This window comes from Canis aureus, chromosome 19 (assembly GCF_053574225.1).
Source record: "Canis aureus isolate CA01 chromosome 19, VMU_Caureus_v.1.0, whole genome shotgun sequence".
Lineage (NCBI taxonomy): Eukaryota > Metazoa > Chordata > Mammalia > Carnivora > Canidae > Canis > Canis aureus.
Window position 1 is genome coordinate 34,056,930 of NC_135629.1, and position 23,304 is coordinate 34,080,233.

At 38.1% G+C, this 23,304-nt stretch overlaps 1 protein-coding gene across 5 annotated transcripts in view; it reads left to right on the top strand.

The window, feature by feature from the left end:
• Positions 1-23,304, top strand: part of DNAH12 (dynein axonemal heavy chain 12) — a 203,626-nt gene that overhangs the window by 58,057 nt on the left and 122,265 nt on the right. For all 5 annotated transcript variants that reach the window (XR_013357830.1, XR_013357829.1, XM_077858421.1 and 2 more), the window contains exons 23-32: positions 2,052-2,171; positions 2,697-2,853; positions 3,085-3,257; positions 12,895-13,047; positions 13,299-13,538; positions 13,867-14,112; positions 14,426-14,545; positions 17,795-17,904; positions 20,969-21,152; positions 21,276-21,416. Coding sequence is in view for 3 of the 5 variants with exons in the window: in XM_077858421.1 (XP_077714547.1) it covers positions 2,052-2,171; positions 2,697-2,853; positions 3,085-3,257; positions 12,895-13,047; positions 13,299-13,538; positions 13,867-14,112; positions 14,426-14,545; positions 17,795-17,904; positions 20,969-21,152; positions 21,276-21,416 (1,644 nt within the window). In the remaining 2 variants the exon portion in view is untranslated. The remainder of the gene's footprint in view (positions 1-2,051; positions 2,172-2,696; positions 2,854-3,084; positions 3,258-12,894; positions 13,048-13,298; positions 13,539-13,866; positions 14,113-14,425; positions 14,546-17,794; positions 17,905-20,968; positions 21,153-21,275; positions 21,417-23,304) is intronic.

Genomic DNA, 23,304 nt, shown 5'->3' on the forward strand with positions numbered 1-23,304 from the left:
TGGTCCATTAGTTGTTTTTCTCTCTTCCTCAGCTTCCTTAACTTTTCATCAACTTGTCTTCTATGTCACTTACTCTCCCTTCTGCCTCATTTACCAAGCTGTTAGAGCATCCAATTTAGACTGTGTCTCAGTTAGAGCATTTTAAATTTCTGCCTGATTAGGTCTCATTTCTGCACCAAGAAATTCTCTAGTTTTTAATGCTTTTTTCAATTCCAGCTATTAACTTTATAATTACTATCCTGAATTACAGCTCTGACATCTCATTTATATCCATATCAATTAAGTCTGTTGCAGAGAATATACCTCTGGTTCTTTCCTTTGTTGTGAACTCCTCCTTTTAGTCATTGTGCTTAGAGAAGAATAGATGAACGAGTGAAAAATATCAACCACAACCCAAGCAAAATACAAATCCAAAGAGGTCAGAAGCCAAAAAAGAAAAGAAAGAGAAAAATAAAAAGGAAAGAAAAGAAGGGAAATTTAAAAAGGGGGTGGTGGTGGAATATAACTCAGGGTGGACAAAACAGAGTGATCCACTTGGTCCTGAGTGTATTTTGGTCTGTGTGTTAGAAGACACTAAAGCCCAAAATTGAAAAGAAAGCAAAACTTATATATATACAAAAATAAATGTGAATAGAGTGAAAGGATGCCCAAAATAAAGAATATATCTATAAAATGTACATGTAAAAAATGGAAGTTAAAAAAAGACTTAAAATCAGAGTTGATAAAACAAGAAACTAGTTGAAAAAGGGAAAAAGAAAACAGAAATGGAAAATTTTAAACTAAAAGATAAACAAATCATGAGAAAAGAACCCTCGAATTCTATGCACTATTTTCCCTTAGAGCTGGTGCTTTGCAGTCCTGTGAGATCTGTAAACTTAGTATTCCCCTGTTCTTCCAGCTGGTCTACTGGGGGAGGGGTCTACTGCAATGATTCACAGGTGTTTGCCTGGGTGGGATTGCACTGCCCCATGCCAGGGGACAGGGCTCAGCTAAGCTCTTTCTAGTTGTTCCCTGATGCCTTTCTGTACCTCTTTATAGGGTGAAAAATAAAATGGCCACATCCAATATCCAGCCCCAGAGCCAAAAGATGTCAGTCCTCTCTCTTCAGTAAACCTTCAGGGATAAGTGGTCTTCACTTTTGTGTGTGCCAAACTCTGCAGATCCCACAGTGTGTGCTCATACCAATCCTCTTGGGGGAAAGTGGAGGGTCTTCCCATTACTGTCCTTTACAGGGTCTCTGCATTGAGAACTGTCACATGCACCCACTCCTTCCAGGGGAAGGGAGGAGGGTCCTCAAGTTCCTACCTTCATGGAGAGTGGTCAACCAACCAACCCTGGCTCTTGGTTTATTGCAAATAGAATTGATGGTAACCAGTTTTCCTGCTCCAATGCTTGAGAACTCTACTGGCCCAGGCACCCTTGTACTTTCTGTGACTCTGGGGATCCTCAGACTACAGTGCCCCAACTAAGACTCTACCTGGGTTCACCACCTGAGCACCTTTCATGCAGGGATGTCTCTCACTGGAGCAGATTTCTAAGGGTTCTGATCTTGTACTCCAGGGCTATAAAACTTGCCTGCAGCTGGCTTATGGAGGCTCCCTTCCCTTGTCACTTAATTTCTTATATATCGCTTCAGATTCACTTTTTTTCACCTCCTGCCTTACAGAAAGTGGTTGCTTTTCTACTTGTAGAGTTCCAGTAATTATTATCTTAATCTCAGGTTGAATTCACGGGTGTTCAAAATGATTTGATAGTTATCTAGCTAAATTCAAGGGACCAGATGAAACAAGGTCCCTTACTCCTCTGCCATCTTGAGCTTTCCCTGTTAACATGTTAGCGTTCATCATTCCACTCTTTTATGAATAAACAAAAACATTTTAAAATATAATTTATAACAAGTTTTCTTTCAAATAGTCATCTGAAAGTTTTCATGACTATGTGATATTCTAGCCTATGAATCTAGCAAATATTGCACTTCCCTATTTTTAGACATTTAGCTTTTTATTCCTTCCATAATATTGTAAAGGTAAAAATGCTTTTTAATTATTCAGGCTTATCCGGAATCCATAAGAAAAGATTGGGTTCGAGAATGGCCTGGCCAAGTTGTACTTTGTGTTTCTCAAATGTTCTGGACTTCTGAGACACAGGAAGTTATAAGTGGTGGGACAGAGGTAAAGCTTTATTATTTATTTATTTATTTATTTATTTATTTATTTATTTATTTATTTATTTATAATGTAGCGAGAATGCACACAGGGGAGGGGCAGAGAGAGAGGGAGAATCTTAAGCAGGCTTCATACCCAGCACAAACTCCACGCAGGGCTTGATTTCATGACCATAAGATGATGACCTGAGCTGAAATCAAGAGTCCAACATTTAACCGATTAGCCACCGAGGTGCCCTAAAGCATTTTTTTTTACACAAAATTCATTTCTACTGTGATGTTTCTTAGTTAGCTTATCTATTCTTCATAAAGGCAGTCTTCCCACCAGTTTGTACATCTAGCGTTAAAATTATACAATTTGCTGAAAACTTGTTCTTGGCATTTTATGAAGGTTAGACAAACTCATTCTGTTTTATAATTCATCTCTATATTGAGATATATTATGAAGTCAGAATTGTTTTGTAAAAGAGTATATAAAATATATGTTTTAGATACTATATATCATTAGTTTAATTGCTTTTTTATTTTGTAGGCATTAAAGAAGTACTATAACGAACTTCAGAATCAGCTAAATGATATTGTAGAGCTGGTAAGGGGAAAATTGTCGAAGCAGACCAGGATCACTCTGGGGGCTTTGGTTACAATTGATGTCCATGCTAGAGATGTGGTCATGGACATGATTGATATAGGTATGTGACTCTTTAATGTTAAAGATAAAATATCAATAGCTTCTAGAAACAGAGATTTATACAGACATCTTTTTCTCTCTCTACAGAATTTATTTTACATGATTTTTCTCTAAATTGGAAAACAAATTATTTTAATATTTGCTGTTATAAAAGTTGATAGAATACCTATTTTTCAAAGATTTTTCCATTTCATTCAAGATTATATGTCTTGTTTTATTTTATTCTTTCTAGGTGTCTCACATGACACAGATTTCCAGTGGCTTGCTCAGCTTCGATATTATTGGGAATATGACAATGCTCGAGTTCATATCATTAATTGCAATGTGAAATATGCTTATGAATATCTTGGTAACTCACCTCGACTTGTCATTACTCCTCTAACGGACAGGTGTTACAGAACATTGGTATGCATTTAAATTATTTTAATTCATACATTAGAAACTACTTTTTGGTTTATTGTCATATTTTCTTATCCAAATTTAACATGGCTATCCTCATTTTATTCTCTTACCTGTAATGGTTGATTTGAGCTATTCCTTCCTAGTCCCTAGATCCCTTTATATGAAATTATAGTAATAAATATTTACTTCTGGGTGCTTCTGTAGAATACAAGAGTGTTTAGATTCTAATTCTTGAAAACCATGAGTCATTTCTATTGTGGATAATTAAAAAAGAAGGTATTTGAGATTTAAACAGAAGACTGGAGCTGCAGGAAATGGTATCAGTTTTTGCAGTGGAGTTCTGGGAGACATGACAGGAAGACAAATGAAGTCCATCTGGGCCTTAGAACACCAAGTTATTTCTGTTGAAACGGAGGAAAAGAGCTGAAATGCAGGGAGTGGTGCTAAGGTCTGTGTGTTGAGAAGCTATGGAAGATAAAGCTATGACTATAAACAACAACAGCAAAAACTACCTGGGAATAATGTTGCCTGATAAAATACAGGACTCTCAGGTAAATTAGTTATACCAATAAATTATTCATTGTCTATCTGAAATTCAAACTTAACTGGGCATTCTGTATTTTAATTTGCTAAACCTGGTAACCTTACCTGAGAATTGAGGAGAACCATCAAGAAATACCAATCTACCTGTGCTAAGTAAGTAAAATTAAGGTTCATTGAGTTCTCTAGAAGCAGAGATGAAATGGGGGTTCTAGGGCAAATGATTTACTAGGGAATGCTCTCAATAAAAACCTGTAGAGTGAGGAGAATAGGGGGGAAAGCTAACTAACAATGCAGTTTCAACAGAAGTATAGCCTTAGCCTAATCTCATGGCTCTGATGAATGGCATCATGGGGGTATCCTACTTTAAGGCAAAGGAGCCTGGCTTTTTTTTTTTTTTTTTTAAGATTTTTATTTATTTATTCATGAGACACACACACACACACACACACACACACACACACACACAGAGGCAGAGACACAGGCAGAAGGAGAAGCAGGCTCCATGCAGGGAGCCTGATGTGGGACTCAATCTTGGGATTTCAGGATCATGCCCTGGGCTGAAGGCAGGTGCTAAGCCGCTGAGCCACCCAGGGATCCCAGAGCCTGGCTTTCATATCCCTTTATGGTCATTGGTTATCAGTCACCCCTGGGGCTAGGGCACGAAAATTAAGAAAGGGAAACTTCACTAAAATGGAGCTGGGAGGCTAGAAGGAGAAGCTCTCAAGCCCTACTACCACCCATCATGCAAAGCCAACAGGAAGAGAAGTACTATCATTCCTGACAGGAAGAAACATGTACAGGACTTCCTAGCCTGGAATAAGGACTTTCTTCTTCTCCGGAAAGAGCCCAGCCAATGAGAGACTGTCTCAACTCAGCCAATAAGAAGCTACTGCACTTGGAACTCCCAGTTTCCTGGAAAAAAAAAAAAAAAAAAAAAAAGGAACTCCCAGTTTCTTCTCATGGATTACTTGTTTATAATGACCCTTCCCATTGCTCCCTTTCCTCTATAAAAGAGCCTTCCTATCCTTCATTCTCGAGGCTTACCCATGGTTCTGTAGAAGCTTGTATGTTCTGAATTGAAATTGTCTGCTATTCTTGAACAAATCCATTCTTGCTGGTAAACTAACTGATGGTTTTAAAGGTAACAGGCGTGAGTAAGCTCTCAGGTGTTCGTGGATAAGGTAGCACCTATTATTCTGGGGTAATTCTCAGGAGAAGACAGTTGTACGCTATTTGTAGCTGATACAGCAATTGGGGTTGGATACAATGGCCAATGAAGGGTGTCAGTATATCTAGGATAAAATATTTCTTTCTTTTTTTTAACATTTTTAAAAAAGATTTTATTTATTTATTCATGAGAGACACACAGAGAGACAGAGGCAGGCTCTATGCAGGGAGCCCCACGGGGGACTAAATCCCAGGTCTCCAGGATCACACCCTGGGCTACAGGCGGCGCTAAACCACTGTGCCACTGGGGCTGCCCTTAACATTTGTTTTTATTTAAGTTTGATTTGCAAACATATAGTATAACACACAGTGCTCATCCCATCAATTGCCCTCCTCAGTGCCTGTCATCCAGTTATCCCAACCCCCCAACCCCTCCCCTTCTGCAGCCCTTTGTTTCCCAGAGTTAGGAGTCTCTCATGGTTTGTCTCCCTCTCTAACTTTTTCTACTCAGTTCCCCTCCTTTCCCTTGTAATCCCTTTCACTATTTCTTATATTCCATATATGAGTGAAACCATATGATGATTGTCCTTCTCTGACTGACTTATTTCACTCAGCATAATACCCTCCAGTTCCATGCAGGTCCAAGAAAATGGTGAGTATTTGTCCTTTCTGATGGCTGAGTAATATTCCATTGTATATATAGACCACATCTTCTTTATCCATTCATCTTTCAATGGACACCGAGGCTCCTTCCACAGTTTTTTTTCCCTTCCACAGTTTGACTATTGTGGACATTGCTGCTATAAACATTGGGGTACAGGTGTCCTGGTGTTTCACTACATCTGTATCTTTGGGGTAAATCCCCAGTAGTGTAATTGCTGGGTCATAGGGTAGCTCTATTTTTTTGAGGAACCTCCACACTGTTTTTCAGAGTGGCTGCACCAGTTTACATTCCTACCCACAGTGCATAAGGGTACCCCTTTCTCCACATCCTCTCCAACACTTGTTGATTCCTGTCTTGTTAATTTTCACCATTCTCACTGGTGTGAGGTGGTATTTCATTGTGGTTTTGATTTGTAGTTCCCTGATGGCAAGTGATGCAGAGCATTTTCTCATGTGCTTGTTGGCCATGTCTATGTCTTCTTTGGTGAAATTTCTGTTCATGTCTTCTGCCCATTTCATGATTGGATTTTTTGTTTCTTGGGTGTTGGGTTTAATAAGTTCTTTATAGATCTTGGATACTAGCTCTTTATCTGATATGTCATTTGCAAATATCTTCTCCCATCTGTAGGTTGTCTTTTAGTTTTATTGAGTATTACTTTTGCTGTGCAAAAGATTTTTATCTTGATCAAGTCCAAATAGTTCATTTTTGCTTTTGTTTCCCTTGCCTTTATAGATGTATCTTGCAAGAAGTTACTATGACTAAGTTCAAAAAGGGTGTTGCCTGTGTTCTCCTCTAGGATTTTGATGGAATCTTGTCTCACATTTAGATCTTTCCTCCATTTTGAGTTTATCTTTGTGTGTGATGTAAGACAATGGTCTAGTTTCTTTCTTCTGCATGTGTATGTCCAATTTTCCCAGCACCATTTATTGAAGAGACTGTCTTTCTTCCAGTGGATAGTCTTTCTTCCTTTGTCGAATATTAGTTGACCATAGAGTTGAGTGCCCATTTCTGGGTTCTCTATTCTGTTCCATTGATCTATGTGTCTGTTTTTGTGCCAGTACCATACTGTCTTGATGATCACAGGTTTGTAACACAGGCTTGAAATCTGGCATTGTGATACCCCTGGCATTGGTTTTCTTTCTCAATATTCCTCTGGCTATTCGGGGTCTTTTCTGATTCCATACAAATCTTAAGATTATTTGTTTCAACTCTGTGAAGGAAGTTCATGGTACTTTGATAGGGATTGCATTGAATGTGTAAATTGCCCTGGATAGCATAGACATTTTCATAATATTTATTCTTCCAATCCATGAGCATGGAATGTTTTTCCATCTCTCTGTGTCTTCTTCAATTTCTTTCAGAAGTGTTCTATAGTTTTTAGGGTATAGATCCTTTACCTCTTTGGTTAGGTTTATTCCTCAGTATCTTATGCTTTTGGATGCAATTGTAAATGGGATTGATTTCTTAATTTATCTTTCTTCAGTCTCATTGTTAGCGTATAGAAATGCCACTGATTTCTGTGCATTGATTTTGTATCCTGCCACATTGCTGAATTGCTGTATGAGTTCTAGCAATCTTGGGATGGAGTCTTTTGGGTTTTCTACATACAGTATCATGTCATCTGTGAAGTGGGAGAGTTTGACTTCTTTGCCAATTTGAATGCCTTTTATTTCTTTTTGTTGTCTGATTGCTGAGGCTAGGACTTCTAGTACTATGTTGAATAACAGTGGTGAGAGTGGACATCCCTGTCATGTTTCTGATCTTAGGGGAAAGTCTCTCAGTTTTTCCCCATTGAAAATGATGTTCACTGTGGGCTTTTCATAAATAGCTTTTAAGATGCTGAGGAATGCTCCCTCTATCCCTACACTCTGAAGAGTTTTGATCATGAATGGATGCTGTATTTTGTAAATGGTTTCTCTGCATCTATTGAGAGGATCATATGGTTCTTGCCTTTTCTCTTATTGATGTGATCTATCATGTTGATTGTTTTATGAGTGTTGAACCAGCTTGCATCCCAGGGATAAATCCCACTTGGTCATGGTGAATAATCCTCTTAATCTACTGTTGGATCCTGTTGGCTATCTTGGGAAGAATTTTTGCATCCATGTTCATCCGGGATATTGGTCTATAATTCTCCTTTTTGGTGGGGTCTTTGGTTTTGGAATCAAGGTAATGCCGGCCTCATAAAATGAGTTTGGAAGTATTCCCTCCCTTTCTATCCTTTGAAACAGCTTTAGTAGAATAGGTATTATTTCTTCTTTAAATATTTGATAGAATTCCCCTGGAAGCGATCTGGCCCTGGACTTTTGTGTCTTGGGAGGTTTCTGGTGACTGCTTCAATTTCCTCCCTGGTTATTGGCCTATTAAGGTTTTCTATTTATTCCAGTTCCAGTTTTGGTAATTTGTGGTTTTCCAGAAATGCATCCATTTCTTCTAGATTGCCTAATTTGTTGGCATATAGCTGCTCATAATACGTTTTTAAAATCGTTTGTATTTCCTTGGTATTGGTTGTGATCCTTCCTTTTTTATTCATGATTTTATTAATTTGAGTCTTTTTTCTTTTTAATAAGGCTGGCTAGGGGTTTATCTATCTTATTAATTCTTTCAAAGAACCAACTCCTGGTTCTACAGCTCTTCTGGTCTCTATTTCATTGAATTCTGCTTGAATCTTTATCATATCCCTTCTTCTGCCTATTGTAGGTTTTACTTGCTGTTTTTTCTCCAGTTCCTTTACATGTGACGTTAGCTTGTGTATTTGAGTTTTTTTTTTTCAATTTTTCAAGGGAGGCTTATATTGTATTTCCCTATTAGGACTGCTTTTGCTGTATCCCAAGGATTTTGAATGGTTGTATCTGTAAGAGCCTCATGGACTCTTAATTGTTTTTCTCTTTTTTCCTCAGCTTCCTTCCTTACCATCAACTTGTCTTCTATGTCACTCACTGTCTCTTCCACCTCATTAACCCTAGCAGTTAGAACATTCAGTTTGGATTGCATCTCATTTAACCTATTTTTAATTTCAGCCTGATTATATCTGAATTCTGCAGGAAACGAAGTCTCTAGGATCCTTTATGCTTTTTTCCAGAGCCACCAGTAGTTTTATATTGGACTTATGAATTGAATTTCTGACATCATACTGAAATCCAAATTCTATAACTCTGTGGCAGAGAATATTGTTTCCGGTTCTTTCTTTTGTGGTGAATTCTTCCTTCTAGTCATTTGTCCAGTGCAGAGCGGCTGTATGAGAGGGCTAAACCAAAACTATCAATCACGACCTAAGTAAAATACACCCTAGATGATTCTGAAGGGTCAGAGACCAGAAAATAAAGGAAAAAGAACAGAACAAAATAAAAGGATCACTAAAGTGAAAAACAAATTTTAAAACAAAGTAGTAAAAATAAAAAGTCAAAAATCAAAAACAAAGAAGACAAAATAAAAAGAAAAAAGTAAAGAAAAGAGAAAAAAGAAGGGAGGTATGGTGGTGGTGAGGAAGTGGTAGTGGAGAGAGAATGTGATCTACCTGATGGGTCTAGAGGGTGATCCTCTTGGTTCTGAGTGTATTTTGTTCTGTATGTTAGAAGATGCTCAATTCCAAATTTATATAAACCAGCAATACTTATACAAAGGCCCAACATTGACCACAAAAACATAAACAAGATAAAAGAGGGGGGCAGAATGGGAAAGAAGAGAGAATATAATCTCACAGAATGAACCAACATGGTGTTCCACTTGGTTCTGGGTGTATGTTGGTCGTGTTTTAGAAGGTACTAACTTCCACCACTGTAAAATAAAATGAGGCAGAAAAAACAAAAACAAAAAACAAATACCCATATCTCGTATATCTACCAAAATTAAATTGAATATGTTGAAGGGAATCCAGAAGTGAAAAATATATTTAAGACATGTAATTGTAGAAATATGAAAGTCAAAAAGGAAAAAACTTAAAAATCAAGAGTTGTAAAATACTGTAGTTAAGGTGGGAAAATAGAAAAAATATTGGAAATTTTTAGTCTGATATAAAAACGAGTTGTAATGGAAAAGAAAGAAAGAAAAAGAAAGAAAGAAAGAAAGAAGAAAGAAAGAAAGAAAGAAAGAAAGAAAGAAAGAAAGAAAGAAAGAAAGAAAAAGGACCCTCTAGTTCTATGTACTATTTTCCCTCAGTCCTGGAGGTTTCCAGTGCTGCTTGTTCAGTAAACTTGCTTTTCCCTTGTACTTCCAGCAGTTCTTCTGGGGAGGGGTCTGCTGTGCTGATTCTCAGGTGTCTGTGCCTGAGTGGAGATGCCCGCCCCTTATCAGGTGCTAGGCTTAGTATGAGCTGTTTATCCTATGAGGCCTTTGTTCCTTAGAAGCCCTGCCTTTCCCAGGCAGAGGTGAAACAGAGGGGAAAAAAATGGTGGTGGCCAGATTTCTAGCGCTGGAGTCGAGCTCCCTGCAAGTAACTAAGCAGTCTCTCAGTCCGCACTGGCCTCGATGCTCCTGGGGGCAAGCACCGGTGCACTGATCTGCACAGCTTGTGGGCACCCAGCAGTAAGAGAGTTCTTGCTTTCCTGTGCCCTCCCTGCTTCCGCCTGTCTCAGGGGGAGTGAAGCCTTGCCAGCTTTGTCCACTTGGGCATCTTGGGATCTGGGGCCCTGTGCCGCTGGCCGGTGCTCCTGGGGACCGCCTCTCCTGAAGAGAATGGAGTAAAGCCACCTCCGTCCCTTGCCAGCCTCTAGAGTAAACGCAGCTCCAGAGCCAGCCCGCCAAACTCCTGGCTTCTCCAAAATGCCCCGAGGGCTGCGGCACTCCAACCCTTTACTGATGTCGGACCGTGGTTTGTGGTGAGCTTTCCCCTGGGCACCCCTCCTCTTATAGTGACTCCAGGAATCTTTTTTGTTTGTTTTGTTTTAAGATTTTTATTTATTTATTCATGAGCGACACACACACACACACACACACACAGAGGCAGAGACATAGGCAGAGGGAGAAGCAGGCTCCATGCAGGGAGCCTGACGTGGGACTCGACCCTGGGACTCCAGGATTATGCCCTGGGCCGAAGGCAGGCGCGGTAAACCGCTGAGCCATCCAGGGATCCCCGACTCCAGGAATCTTAAGGCTTCACAGTCCCTCCTGAGATTCTGCCTAATTTCCCTGCTAAGCACTTTTTCATCAGGGAAAACTCGGGCTTGGATTTTTAATGTTCCCACTTCTCCAGGGCTGGGCTTTCCTGCCCCGGAGGCTTTTGCTGCTCCATTTTAACCCTGCTATTCACGGTTCCCCTTACCCACTTTATTCTTTTTTTTATTTTATTTTTTCACCTTCCTACCTTGTTAGAAGTGAAAACCCTTCTCTCTGTAGCGTTCCAGCTGTTCTCTAAATCTCAGGTCGAATTCGTAGGTGTTCAGGATGTTTTGAAAGTTGTCTGGTTAAGTTTGTGGGGCCAGATGAGTTGAGGACCTCTACTCTTCTGCCATCTTGCTGATAGGATAAAATGTTTCATCAAACCTTTCTACTTTTTCAGGAAGCTACCAGAGGGCCGGGACCATGTCTGTCTTGTTCTCTAGTCTAGGGGTGAACAAGTACACAGTCCCTAAATATTTACTGTGTAAATGAATCTCAAGCTTCTGTCTCCTCCCTGGGACCTCAGAGAAGTCAGAAGCTGTCAGTACTTGTGGAAGCTCACAGCTTTGAGTTGTAAGATAAGAATCTCATTAACACTTGTATAAAACACTAGATATTGAAAAAATTTCTATTATCCATAATAAAGGGAATCCATTTGCAAGCATTTTCTTGAAATTGTAAAGAAGGGAGAGAACCTGAGGTTTCCAGCAATCAAGTTAATGGGTATTAATAGTATAAAGCATTTAGTATAACCTTAAGATGGTTAAAATATTGATACTGCCTTTATTTAATAAGCCGTTTTAGTAAATGTGAAAATATGATTTATTAATCAAAATTTTAATTTTAATTTTATTAAATTATTTTATAAAAATAGACTTTTTTTAAAGAGCAGTTTTATAGGTTCACAGCAAAATTAAGCAGAGAGTACGGAGAGTTCCCAGGTATGCCTTACTGTACCATATGTACAACTTTGGTCTTAACTCTATTTTTTTCTAAAAGGAGTTAAGTTTCATACTTAACCCTTATACTAGTTTTCTTGAAATAAACTCCACAGTTGGAGTTGACTGTAATTTGTGTGCTTCCAGCCACTGTTCTAGTCCTTTAGGGGACTCAGGAAGAATTCAGAAACTGCTGACTTTGCTCTTAAGCAGCTTTAAAGACTAATTGTGAGGAAAAAAACCCAAATGTACAAAATTAACTTTAATGCAATGTAGAAAGTGATCATATTGATAAGAGAAGTACAGAACAGTGTTGTAGGATGGAGAAAATGGAGAACATACTATGGGTGGAGTGCAATAGCCAGGGTGAATTGTGGACAAAGTTGCATAAGAGGTCCTCTGTTTCTTTTCCAACTGATGGGGCCCCACTTAAAATACTCATTTGCACGGGTTGGCTTTTGGCAGCAAGCCATGGAGATTGCCATTAATGATCTCCACAACTGTCTCCACAACCATCTCTAATCAAACCTTTCTGACCCAGTGTTAATGTCTCAAGGCTAGATTCCTTTTGTTTTTAAAGGCGAATGGAGGGATCCCTGGGTGGCGCAGCGGTTTGGCGCCTGCCTTTGGCCCAGGGCGTGATCCTGGAGACCCGGAATCGAATCCCACGTCGGGCTCCCGGTGCATGGAGCCTGCTTCTCCCTCTGCCTGTGTCTCTGCCTCTCTCTCTCTCTCTCTCTCTCTCTGTGACTATCATAAATAAATTTAAAAAAATTAAAAAAAAATAAATAAAGGCGAATGGGATATCCATGAGGTATTATAATATAAGGAGATTCTGATACATTTTTATTTTTTGTAGAGCTGCTTTTTCCTTGGGTAGCTAGAAAAATGCATGCTAAAAGTTAACAGAATTATATTACTGCCTCTTTGAAGCTACAAATAAGACTAAATCCAGGGATCCTGGGTGGTGCAGCGGTTTGGCGCCTGCCTTTGGCCCAGGGCACGATCCTGGGGACCCGGGATTGAGTCCCACATCGGGCTCCCGGTGCATGGAGCCTGCTTCTCCCTCTGCCTGTGTCTCTGCCTCTCTCTCTTTCTCTCTCTGTGACTATCATAAAAAAAAAAAAAAAAAAAAAAGACTAAATCCATTTTGTCAGCAATTGTCTATTATAGGTACCCCCCCCCCCCAAGCTAAGCATGAATTTCTTTTCATATGTATTTTTCTTTTCAGATAGGTGCCTTCTATTTAAACCTTGGAGGAGCTCCAGAAGGGCCAGCAGGCACAGGCAAAACTGAAACCACCAAGGACTTGGCTAAAGCTCTTGCTGTCCAATGTGTGGTATTCAACTGTTCAGATGGGCTAGATTACCTAGCAATGGGAAAGGTAAACTTGCATATTAAATGTTGCAAACTTATAGCTAGGTCAACTGGATAAACTGAAGGAAACTCACATTTAAGCATTATTTGAATGTTTATGCATTATTTGAACCTCAGTTTTAGGGGTAAAGATATCATTTTTATATTTGGGGGTTTATTGGGCTTCATTTTTAGGTTTGACTTAAAGGATTAAATATTTGTTTCACAAATGATGCCTCTTTATAAGAAAACTCGACTCCTTTTTTCCCTTGTTTTTAGTTTTTTAAAGGATTGGCTTCTTCCGGTGCTTGGGCTTGCTTTGATGAATTCAACAGGATTGAGTTGGAAGTGTTGTCGGTGGTAGCTCAGCAGATCCTTTGCATCCAGAGAGCCATTCAGCAGAAACTAGAAGCGTTTGTTTTCGAAGGAACAGAACTGAAGCTCAATCCAAACTGTTTTGTAGCTATTACCATGAATCCTGGCTATGCAGGACGCTCTGAACTGCCAGACAATCTGAAGGTAATATTTTATAAGAGTCAATTTAACCAAACATAGCAGCAGCGCAATCCACTCATAATTTTCTCACATGCGTTTGTAAATCTCCCTTTTACCTTTGCCATTACCTATAAGGTAAAACTCTAAAAACTTTTTTAGGTGTCTAACACATATTAAAATACACAAAACCAATACAGTACTGCTGGCAAAAAAATCACAGAATTAATGAAAAGATGCTGCGTTGGGGGAATAAACTTGAATCTCATCACATTCTGTTGGGATGCTTGTGCTCAGCTCTTGAAGAATGGTTTCCTTGATATAAATAATATATTTCATTCATTATATATTTCAGGTTCTTTTTAGAACAGTAGCTATGATGGTTCCAAACTATGCGCTCATAGCAGAAATCTCCCTCTATTCCTATGGATTTTTGAATGCAAAACCTCTGTCCGTGAAGATAGTGATGACCTACAAGCTTTGCTCAGAGCAGCTCTCGTCACAGTTTCATTATGACTATGGCATGCGAGCAGTAAAAGCAGTTTTAGTGGCCGCTGGAAACCTAAAACTGAAATTTCCCCATGAAAATGAAGATATGCTGGTAAGCATTAAATATATATGTTGTGAAAGCTTCAGTATGAGATTTATTTACTTATTTATTTTAGGAAAGTTGATGAGGAGCTATAAATAGGCAAATAAGAGAATTGTTGGCTTTGAAACTTTTTATGTGTGGTTGAAGTAATAGTTTGCAGGGTTATGTTATTCATTATAATTTATATGCATCCAAGGACCTTTTAGCATTATTTAATATGGGGATTCTACAGAACAATGTGAAAGGAACTTTGACTTCTGGTGGTGGGGAGGGTGAGGAATATGGGCAACTAACTTATGTTGCACTCTTTGGATGATTTTAGCTTCTTCGATCAATTAAAGATGTAAATGAACCAAAGTTTCTATCACATGATATACCCTTATTTAATGGAATAACTAGTGACCTGTTTCCTGGTATTAAACTTCCTGAAGCTGACTATCATGTAAGTAAGCCTGTGAAAATGACTTATTCTGCAAATAAATTTATCTGATGACTCAGTCATTTTAAATGAGTGAAATTATTCTATTGGGAGGATAAACCCCTTTCATTAATGAGAATGAGCAAAGTTTAGTATCTTCTGTCATATGATACAAGATTCAGATTAAAGATAATGCTTTTTCTAAGAGAATGAGTACTTTTGTGATTTATAATACTACAATGTGTACTATGATTCTGTTGTATACTTTTAGCAGGTAAAAAAAGAAAAGTGGCAAAACATTCTGTAGTTAACATAAAAATTTCTCATATTTAAGTAATATGCTGACCATTTTTAAAGGAAACAAACCATGTGCATTTTCAATTTCATCTAAATTATAGATGTTAAAATGTACATATATACATATGTATACACATAGTAAGTGTCTTCTGTTTATAGCTGTTATTTAATGTAAAATCAAGATAAAAAATTTAATTAAGTTTTTAATTTAATTTCAGGATAGTTAACATACACTATTAGTTTCAGATATACAATACAGTGATTCATCAATTCTATATACTACTCCGTGCTCATCACGATAAGTGTACTCTTTAATCCCCATCACCTATTTCACCTATCTGTCCACCACTCTGGTAACTAACCATCTGTTTGTTCTTTATAGTTAAGAGTCTGTTTCTTGTTTTTTTTTTTTTTTTTTTTCCTCTCTCCTTTTCCCTTTGCTCATTTGTTTTGTTTCTTAAATTCCATGTATGAGTGAAATCATATGGTATCTGTGTTTCTCTGACTGACTTATTTCATTTAGCATTATACTCTCTAGCTCCATCCAGGTCATTGCAAAAGGCAGAATTTCCTTCCTTTTTATGGCTGAATAACATTCCATTGTATATATATATATACACCACTTCTTCTTTATTCATCTATCAATGGATTCTTGGGTTGCTTCCATAATTTGGCTATTATAGATAGTGGTGTTATAAACATAGGGGTGCATGTATCCCTTTGAATTAGTGGTTTTGTATTATTTGGGTAAATGCCCAATAGTGAAATTGCTGGATTGTATAGGGTGGTTCTATTTTTTAACTTTTTGAGGAACTGTTTTTCAGAGTAGCTACACCAGTTTGCATTCCCACCAACAGTGCAAGAAGCTTCCTTTTTCTCCACATCTTGCGAAAACTTGTTTCTTGTGTTTTGATTTTAGCCATTTTAACAGATGTGAGGTGGTATCTATTGAGGATTTGACACCAAGGGGATGTTCAACAATTCAATTCTGACACTGACTCCAGGTAGTTAGTGTCAGACTTCACAAGACTTGCCCTCACTTCAGACAGTCTCAAGTCCTGGGCCACCTATGTTTCTTTCTTTATTTTTTTAAATTTTTATTTATTTATGATAGTCACACACACACACACAGAGGCAGAGACATAGGCAGAGGGAGAAGCAGGCTCCATGCACCGGGAGCCCGACGTGGGATTCGATCCCGGGTCTCCAGGATCTCGCCCTGGGCCAAAGGCAGGCGCTAAACCGCTGTGCCACCCAGGGATCCCTGGGCCACCTATGTTTCTGACTGGGTTTTCCACAATTTTCCTGCCCAGCTTTGATAATTCATTAGACTAGCCACAGAACTCAGGAACACGGTTTATGTTTACTGGCTTATTTTTTAAAGATTTTATTTATTTATTCATGAGAGAGAGAGAGAGAGAGAGGCAGAGAGAGAGAGGCAGAGACATAGGCAGAGGGAGAAGCAGGCTCCACGCAGGGAGCCCATGGCGGGACTTGATCCCTGGACTCCAGAATCATGCCCTGGGCTGAAGGGAGGGGCTAAACTGCTGAGCCACCCAGGGATCCCCAGTTTACTGGTTTATTATAAAGGATGAAATTTGGTGGTAGGGGGAGTGGCACCTGGCTGGCTCAGTAATGGATTATATGGACTCTTGATCTCAGGGTTGTGAGTTTAAGACCCAAGTTGGGTGTGGATCCTACTTAAAAAAAAAAAAAGACACAAAGGATACACTTTGGGAAGAACCAAATGGAATAGATGTGTAGGGTCAGGTAGGTATGGGTGGGTGGCAGTATGCTTCAGGGTGTATGTCATCCTCCCTGCATTTTGAGGAGCTCTCTGAACCTTGTTGTTCAGGTGTTTTTACAGAGTGCAGTCTTCTGTTCTTTTCCTCCCTTCTCATTCCCTCCCACCCCATGCATTCACCAAAGGCTAGTAAGTAGGGCTGAAAATTCCAACCTCCTAATCCCTGGGTCTTTCCTGTGACTGGCCCCATCCCAAGGCTATCTAAGGTACCCACCTAAGTCAACTCATCAACATAAACTTGGGTTTGATTGACAAGGGTTCATTAAGAACAACAAAGACATACTTCTATCACTCAGGAAATTTTAAGGGTTACAGGGGGCTCTATGCTAGAGACTGGGAATAAACCATATGTATTTTTATATTATACCACAGGTAATTATCAAGATGATTCAGAGTATGCTAATATGATTTTTAAAAATCAGAATGAAAACACAAAAATTTTAACATTGTCATAGAGAATTCTTTTACTCCCATGAATAGAGCAATAAATCCATGGATCCAAAGCTTCCGGTTTGAAAAAAACTACTAGGAGTTAGTGCTGTGAGGTGCGTGGCCAAGTGGCTCAGTGTACATACAGATAAACGAAGGGGAGTCAGCGCCATAGAAAAAAACTGCTATGTCATATTGCTTTTTAATATGTTCAATATTCCTTTTTTTTTTTTTTTCTTTACTGACTCCTTTTGGGTTTCAGATAGCGTTTGTTACTCCATTAATCTTCTCTTTTGGAATTTTAGCACCTCAGTGTCACTCCACAGGTTAAAATATACACCCTTGACTTATTACAATTTACCTTAAGTTTGAATTTTATCATTTTGGAAACAACATAAATCTAAATCCTGGAGACCCGGGATCGAGTCCCACATCGGGCTCCCTGCATGGAGCCTGCTTCTCCCTCTGCCTGTGTCTCTGCCTCTCTCTCTCTGTGTCTTTCATGAATAAATGGATAAAATCTTTAAAAATAAATAAATAAATACATAAATAAATAAAGTAATTGAATTCTTTTTGTTTTTCCTTTAGTTAAAAAAATTAAGCTTTTAAGAAAAACTTTATCAAGTATTTTATCAGTATATGAAGATGCAATTTTTATTTTCAAAATGTAAAGTCTATGATATGTATGAAGTGATTTATAATACCATTTTATAAAAATGCATTCCATTTTTCTTTTATTTTAGGAATTTTTAGAATGTGCTCATGAAGCCTGCAAAGTACATAATGTTCAGCCAGTTAAATTTTTTCTTGAAAAAATGATTCAAACATATGAAATGATGATTGTGAGACATGGGTAAGATTATAGATTATCATTGTCTGCCTTTGCTAGATGCTTTTTTCAAGTCAAACTATTAAAACAAAATTTGTGAACCAAAGGATTCAATAAATTTTGTATGCTAGGTAGGCTAGAGAACGACAAGCTCCATCCCCTAATTTCCATTCTAGTAACTTAAAACAAAGGTTTATTTCTCTCTCATGCTACCCATCCAACAAGGACTGGTAAGGCGTGCTCATTCAGTGATGTAGCACTAGCGACGAGCACAGTTTGCCCTTTTGGTCATCAGATTCGTTATTTGTTCTCCTTCATGCACAAACCCTTCTTTCCCAGGAAGACAACTTAAAAGTTCTAGTCAATCAACAAACTATACTTAAGGTTCAGGATCTCTAGGTGATATATGTTAGTTTCTGCATCAGATTTGGCAGTTGTTCCTCTTAATCGAAAGACCTACAGACTAGAAAAACAAGTTATCTGCCCTCCACACACCTAGTTTTAATTATAATAGTGGGCTTACTAGAACAGGCTATTGGAGCAAGCATTACTATCCAGAAATTGAAGAACTGGAGACACAGCCAACACTGATTGGTAGCAATTCTGAAACCCACTTGGGGAACCCCAGTTCCAGCAATAAATTGACTGTTAAACTGATAGTTTAAACCTCAGGACCTCTCACTTGTAGGGACCTTTCCAAGGAGTCATCATCATTTGATATACATAATTTATTAGATAAGGGTATCATTAAAGAGGCTATGGACATTCTGTATCCATAGTAATATATATAATTTTTTCCTACTCCACTGACTGTAGAAACTTTAAGCCCCATAAAACTTGGATCCACTTCTGCATGATTTTGCAGGGGCTTTCTAGTTAACTATTTTCCATGGATACTGGTTCAACTTTCTTGAGAGGTCTATCCATCTTCATTTCCTTCCCTGTCACATGTGAGGTGGATAATAGAGAATTTGTTCCTGGGAGCTGAGAACTGTCTTCAGCCTGCTTCCTGCCTATAGAAAGTTGGGGTCTCAAAGGTCATGATTTTTTTTTAAAGGCAGGATTTTAAACAACACAAAACTTACTATGATATGAATTTTCAAACATATACAAAAATAGAGAAACTAGTAAAATCAACCCTCATGCATCCAATATGCAAGGATCATTTTTGTAAAATTTTTCTTATTTATTTAAGAGAAAAAGCACGAGTGAGGGAAAGGAGCAGAGGGAGAGGGAAAAGCAGAATCCCCGCTGAGCAGGGAGCCCAATGTGGGGCTCGATCCCAGGACCCTGGGATCAGAACCTTAGACGAAGGCAGATGCTTAACCAATTGAGCCACCCAGGTTCCCCTGCAAGGATCATTTTTAAGTCTCGAACATACACATGTGTTTTAGCCTAGGCTCATAGTTTGTCAGTAAACTCCCTCAAAAACTTGGTAAGCTTCTTATTTGTTTGATTCCAAGCAGCTCTATATGCCGGTAGACGAGCATACTCCTTATAAAGTCATACCTTTATAAATTTCCTTGCAGTATCCTTGAGCCTGTCAAACTTAATTGAGAAGGCCACAAGCTTAATCTATTTTACCTCCTGAAATGATTTTATCCTCCTGAAATGATTACTGGGAACCATATTAACCTTTCATAGATTTTAATAGTGATACAATGGCCCTACCCCTTAATATTATCCTTGGTGCCAGGCTGAGTAGATATTTGTTTTTTGAAGGTTTTCTCAGTTTATCTTTTACTAACTGGGGATGAGAATAAGTTGGTTGTAGATTCCTGAATTTCTGGACTTCCTCTATTCTCTTTTATTCCAACTTGCAAACTGGCCTTTTCTCTCCCCGCCACCCCCCACCCTCCCCGGGCTTGTTTCTTTCCAATAGTTCTTTGTTAAATGTAGCCATCAGCTGGAATTATATAATAATGATATTCTATTTATTATCCTTTTTCCTAAAATGAAAATTTCATTAGATATATTATCTGTTTCCCAAGTTATCTTACGAACAAATTTACCAAGTGTTTTATCATTGTATAACATTAATTGCTGATCTTTTATCTCTAATAACAGTTAATTTGCCATCCACAACCTGGTCTCTAAGCCAATGCCACATATTTCTTTTTATTTTTTAAGTTTTTAAAAAGATTTTATTTATTTATTTGAGGAAGAGAGAGTGAGAGAGAAGGAATAGAGGGAGGGGCAAAAGGAGAAGCAAACCCACCACTGACCGGGAAGCCCAACATGGGCCTCAATCCTGGGATGCCAGGATCATGACCTGAGCCAAAGGCAGATGCTTAACCAACTGAGCCATCCAGGCTCCCCTTAAGTCTTTTTTATTATGGGTATAATACTTTGCCCTTCTAGGAACCAGTTTCTGTCAGTAAGGATGGGCTTAGGTTATTCTTTAGAAATGATCAGTCACTAAGACCCAAATCTTAGTGACTTAAAAAAACAAATGCTTATTTCTCATTCATACTGTGTCCATTTTAGGTTAACAGGAAAGATCTACTCATCATAATTACTCAGGGTTCCAGGCTGTTGGAGCAGCCAAAATCTTAACATTATGGGTCACTGCTGTGCTGGAGGGAGAAGCTCTGTAAGAAGAGAGCTCTGAAAGCTCCATCACTGGCAGTGATCTGTCCCCTGTTAGGAAGCAACACCCTCTTATTGCTCATTAGTCACAATTTCCAAAAGAGGGCAAGGAATTTTACTGTGTGATGGGAGAGGGGAGATTCAGAAGTATTGGCAAAGAGCACTAACAATTACTATAGCAAATAAATTGAGGAAGGGGAACCTTTTTTACTCCTCTCCTTAGGAGGCTGCGAGATATTTTTTTTCAATCTTAAGAGTGTACAGTTACATTTTCATTTTTATTTGGAGATTTTTTTATTATATTCTCTTTTGTAGATAGTGGTATTAATTAGTGAATTTTAGAGATTAACCAGTTCAGAAGTTAAATGTATTCTCAAGTCTGAGAAAAATTCATAGAACTTCAAAAATTATAAATACTAGTATTTTATACACCAGTATACAGGCAAATAATTTACCATTATTTTTTAGAATCTTCTTATATTATTCTTTTCCTTAATAGTTTCATGTTAGTAGGAGAGCCTTTCTCTGGTAAGACAAAAGTTCTACATGTGCTGGCTGATACCCTAACTCTTATGAATGAACGTGGCTATGGAGAGGAAGAAAAGGTCATTTATAGGACTGTAAACCCCAAATCCATTACTATGGGCCAACTTTTTGGACAATTTGATCCAGTGTCTCATGAGGTAATTTATAGTATAAATATTCTCTTATTGACAATGCACATTAAACCAAGAAATTTGAGATATTCTTAATATGATCACTTTATAGTTTTATAAAGGAAGCTTTCCAACTCTTTTTTTCCCTAGTGGACTGATGGTATTGTGGCCAATGCTTTTAGGGAATTTGCCTTATCAGAAACACCGGACCGGAAATGGGTTGTATTTGATGGTCCCATTGACACTTTGTGGATAGAGAGCATGAACACAGTATTGGATGATAATAAAAAGGTAACTCATAATGATTAAAAGCAAAACTGAAGCACGATATGAATATACCAAACACTACTGAACTATATAAACTTAGAAAAAAGTTAATATGGTAGATTTAATGTAAAATGGGGTTTTTTGGGGGGCCACGGTTTTAAAAAAAAGCAAAATAGATGCAGACATGCTTAAGCAATATTATGTATTCAACAGTTGATTGACTAGGATTATATATTTACAGTAAAGGATGCAGCAAGCTTAATAAGTTTATAAATTATCTTTTCAATGAAAACTATACTGTAGTAAATCCTTTGCTTAATTTATTTTTGTAGAATAAAAGTGTATTAAAACCATTGTGTTAGCAGGAGGGCATAATAATGTAATAGACGTTAAGTTGTGAAGTGTTTCTAGTTTTAGGGTTTCTTACAGAACTTCGATATTTTAGGAGGAAATAAAAAGGGTTCATTCCTTTTTGAAACCATTGAATACATACAAGCACTGTGAGATACACAGAAGAACTAGAAAATGGAAATCCTCTCAGTATTGTTTGTAATTGAGAGATAACATATAAACTGTACTGTGTGACTAAGTTTAGGTTCTGCCCTTTTTAAAACCTATATGTGCCTTCACATAACCATCATTTAAATAAAAATGAATAAAATTTCTTGCACTTACATGGCTCACTCATGTTCTTTCTGAATCAGTACACTTTCCCGCAGGGGCAATCACTACTCTGACTTCTACTGTGATAAATTAATTTGCTGGTTATTGAATTTCATGAATATGGAATCATACTCCTTAGTGTTTTCCTTCTTGTGGTCAGCATGGTTTCTGTGATATTCATGTTGTTGTAGTTCCATTTTATTTATTCTTTTTATGTCTGTATTAGTAACTTATATGAATATATCATAATTTATTTTCATACTTACATGAAATAACTACACTACTAAATAAGCAAATTAATTAGCATTCAAACAAATATGCCAGCATGTTGTCATGGGTAGTTGATCATTTATTCATATTCCTTTTTTCTGTTATATTCACTGAGCTAAGAAGTAGTATTGATTCATAAGAGAAAGGCTAATAAGGGTCTGGTTCAGAGCCAGGTAGGAGGATTGTCTCATATTGGATGAAAGGGAAGCAGGAATGGATAGGTCTAGATACAAGTAAACATGGATTTGATGTGGAAATTTGAAGGCAAATCCTTTTGATTGATTGATTGATTGATTATTTATTTATTTAGTGAACTGGTAGACCCTGGTTCTTTGCATTGGAGGACAAAAGGAGATTTAAGTTACCTATTATGGAAAATGAGGAAGAGAGCTGCCTATGAAAGCAGAGAAGCATATCTGAGGATTAGTCATAGTGCCAAGGTCCACCTTTGTGAGATTTTCCCTACCAGTCTAAGCAGCTTGGATGTGAGTATAGACGATGTTGCCAGGCTGGAAGTACAGAAGGACTTTAAAGATATTGATATGAGAGTACTGAAAGTGCTAGATGGTAGAATGGAAGCTGCTTAATAATGAGGGAAATGAAAACAGCAGAGATATGAAAATGAAGAACAAGTGTAGTAGGAGTCAGTGGGTAAGAGCACTGGATGAATAGGAGGCTTCAGGCAGAGACTGGCATGCTTGAATTTAGTATTTCAGAATTGTGTAGTGTTCCAGGAGAGATGGTCCCAAGGTATATAAAGTGGATGACTAGAATGCCTTAGAAAAGTAAATGAAGACAAGATAATCAAAGAACTAAGGGGCTGCCATGTTGTGATGCTCTTCCTCATGGACACTGGGTCAGGCCGGAGTTATAGTAGAGAGGAAGAAACTGAATCAAGTATCAACGATGGCGTTGCTTGGGTGCTGGTAAGTGAGAAGAGCAAGCATGTTTGTCAAAGAAGCAAGGGGTAGAGAGGGTG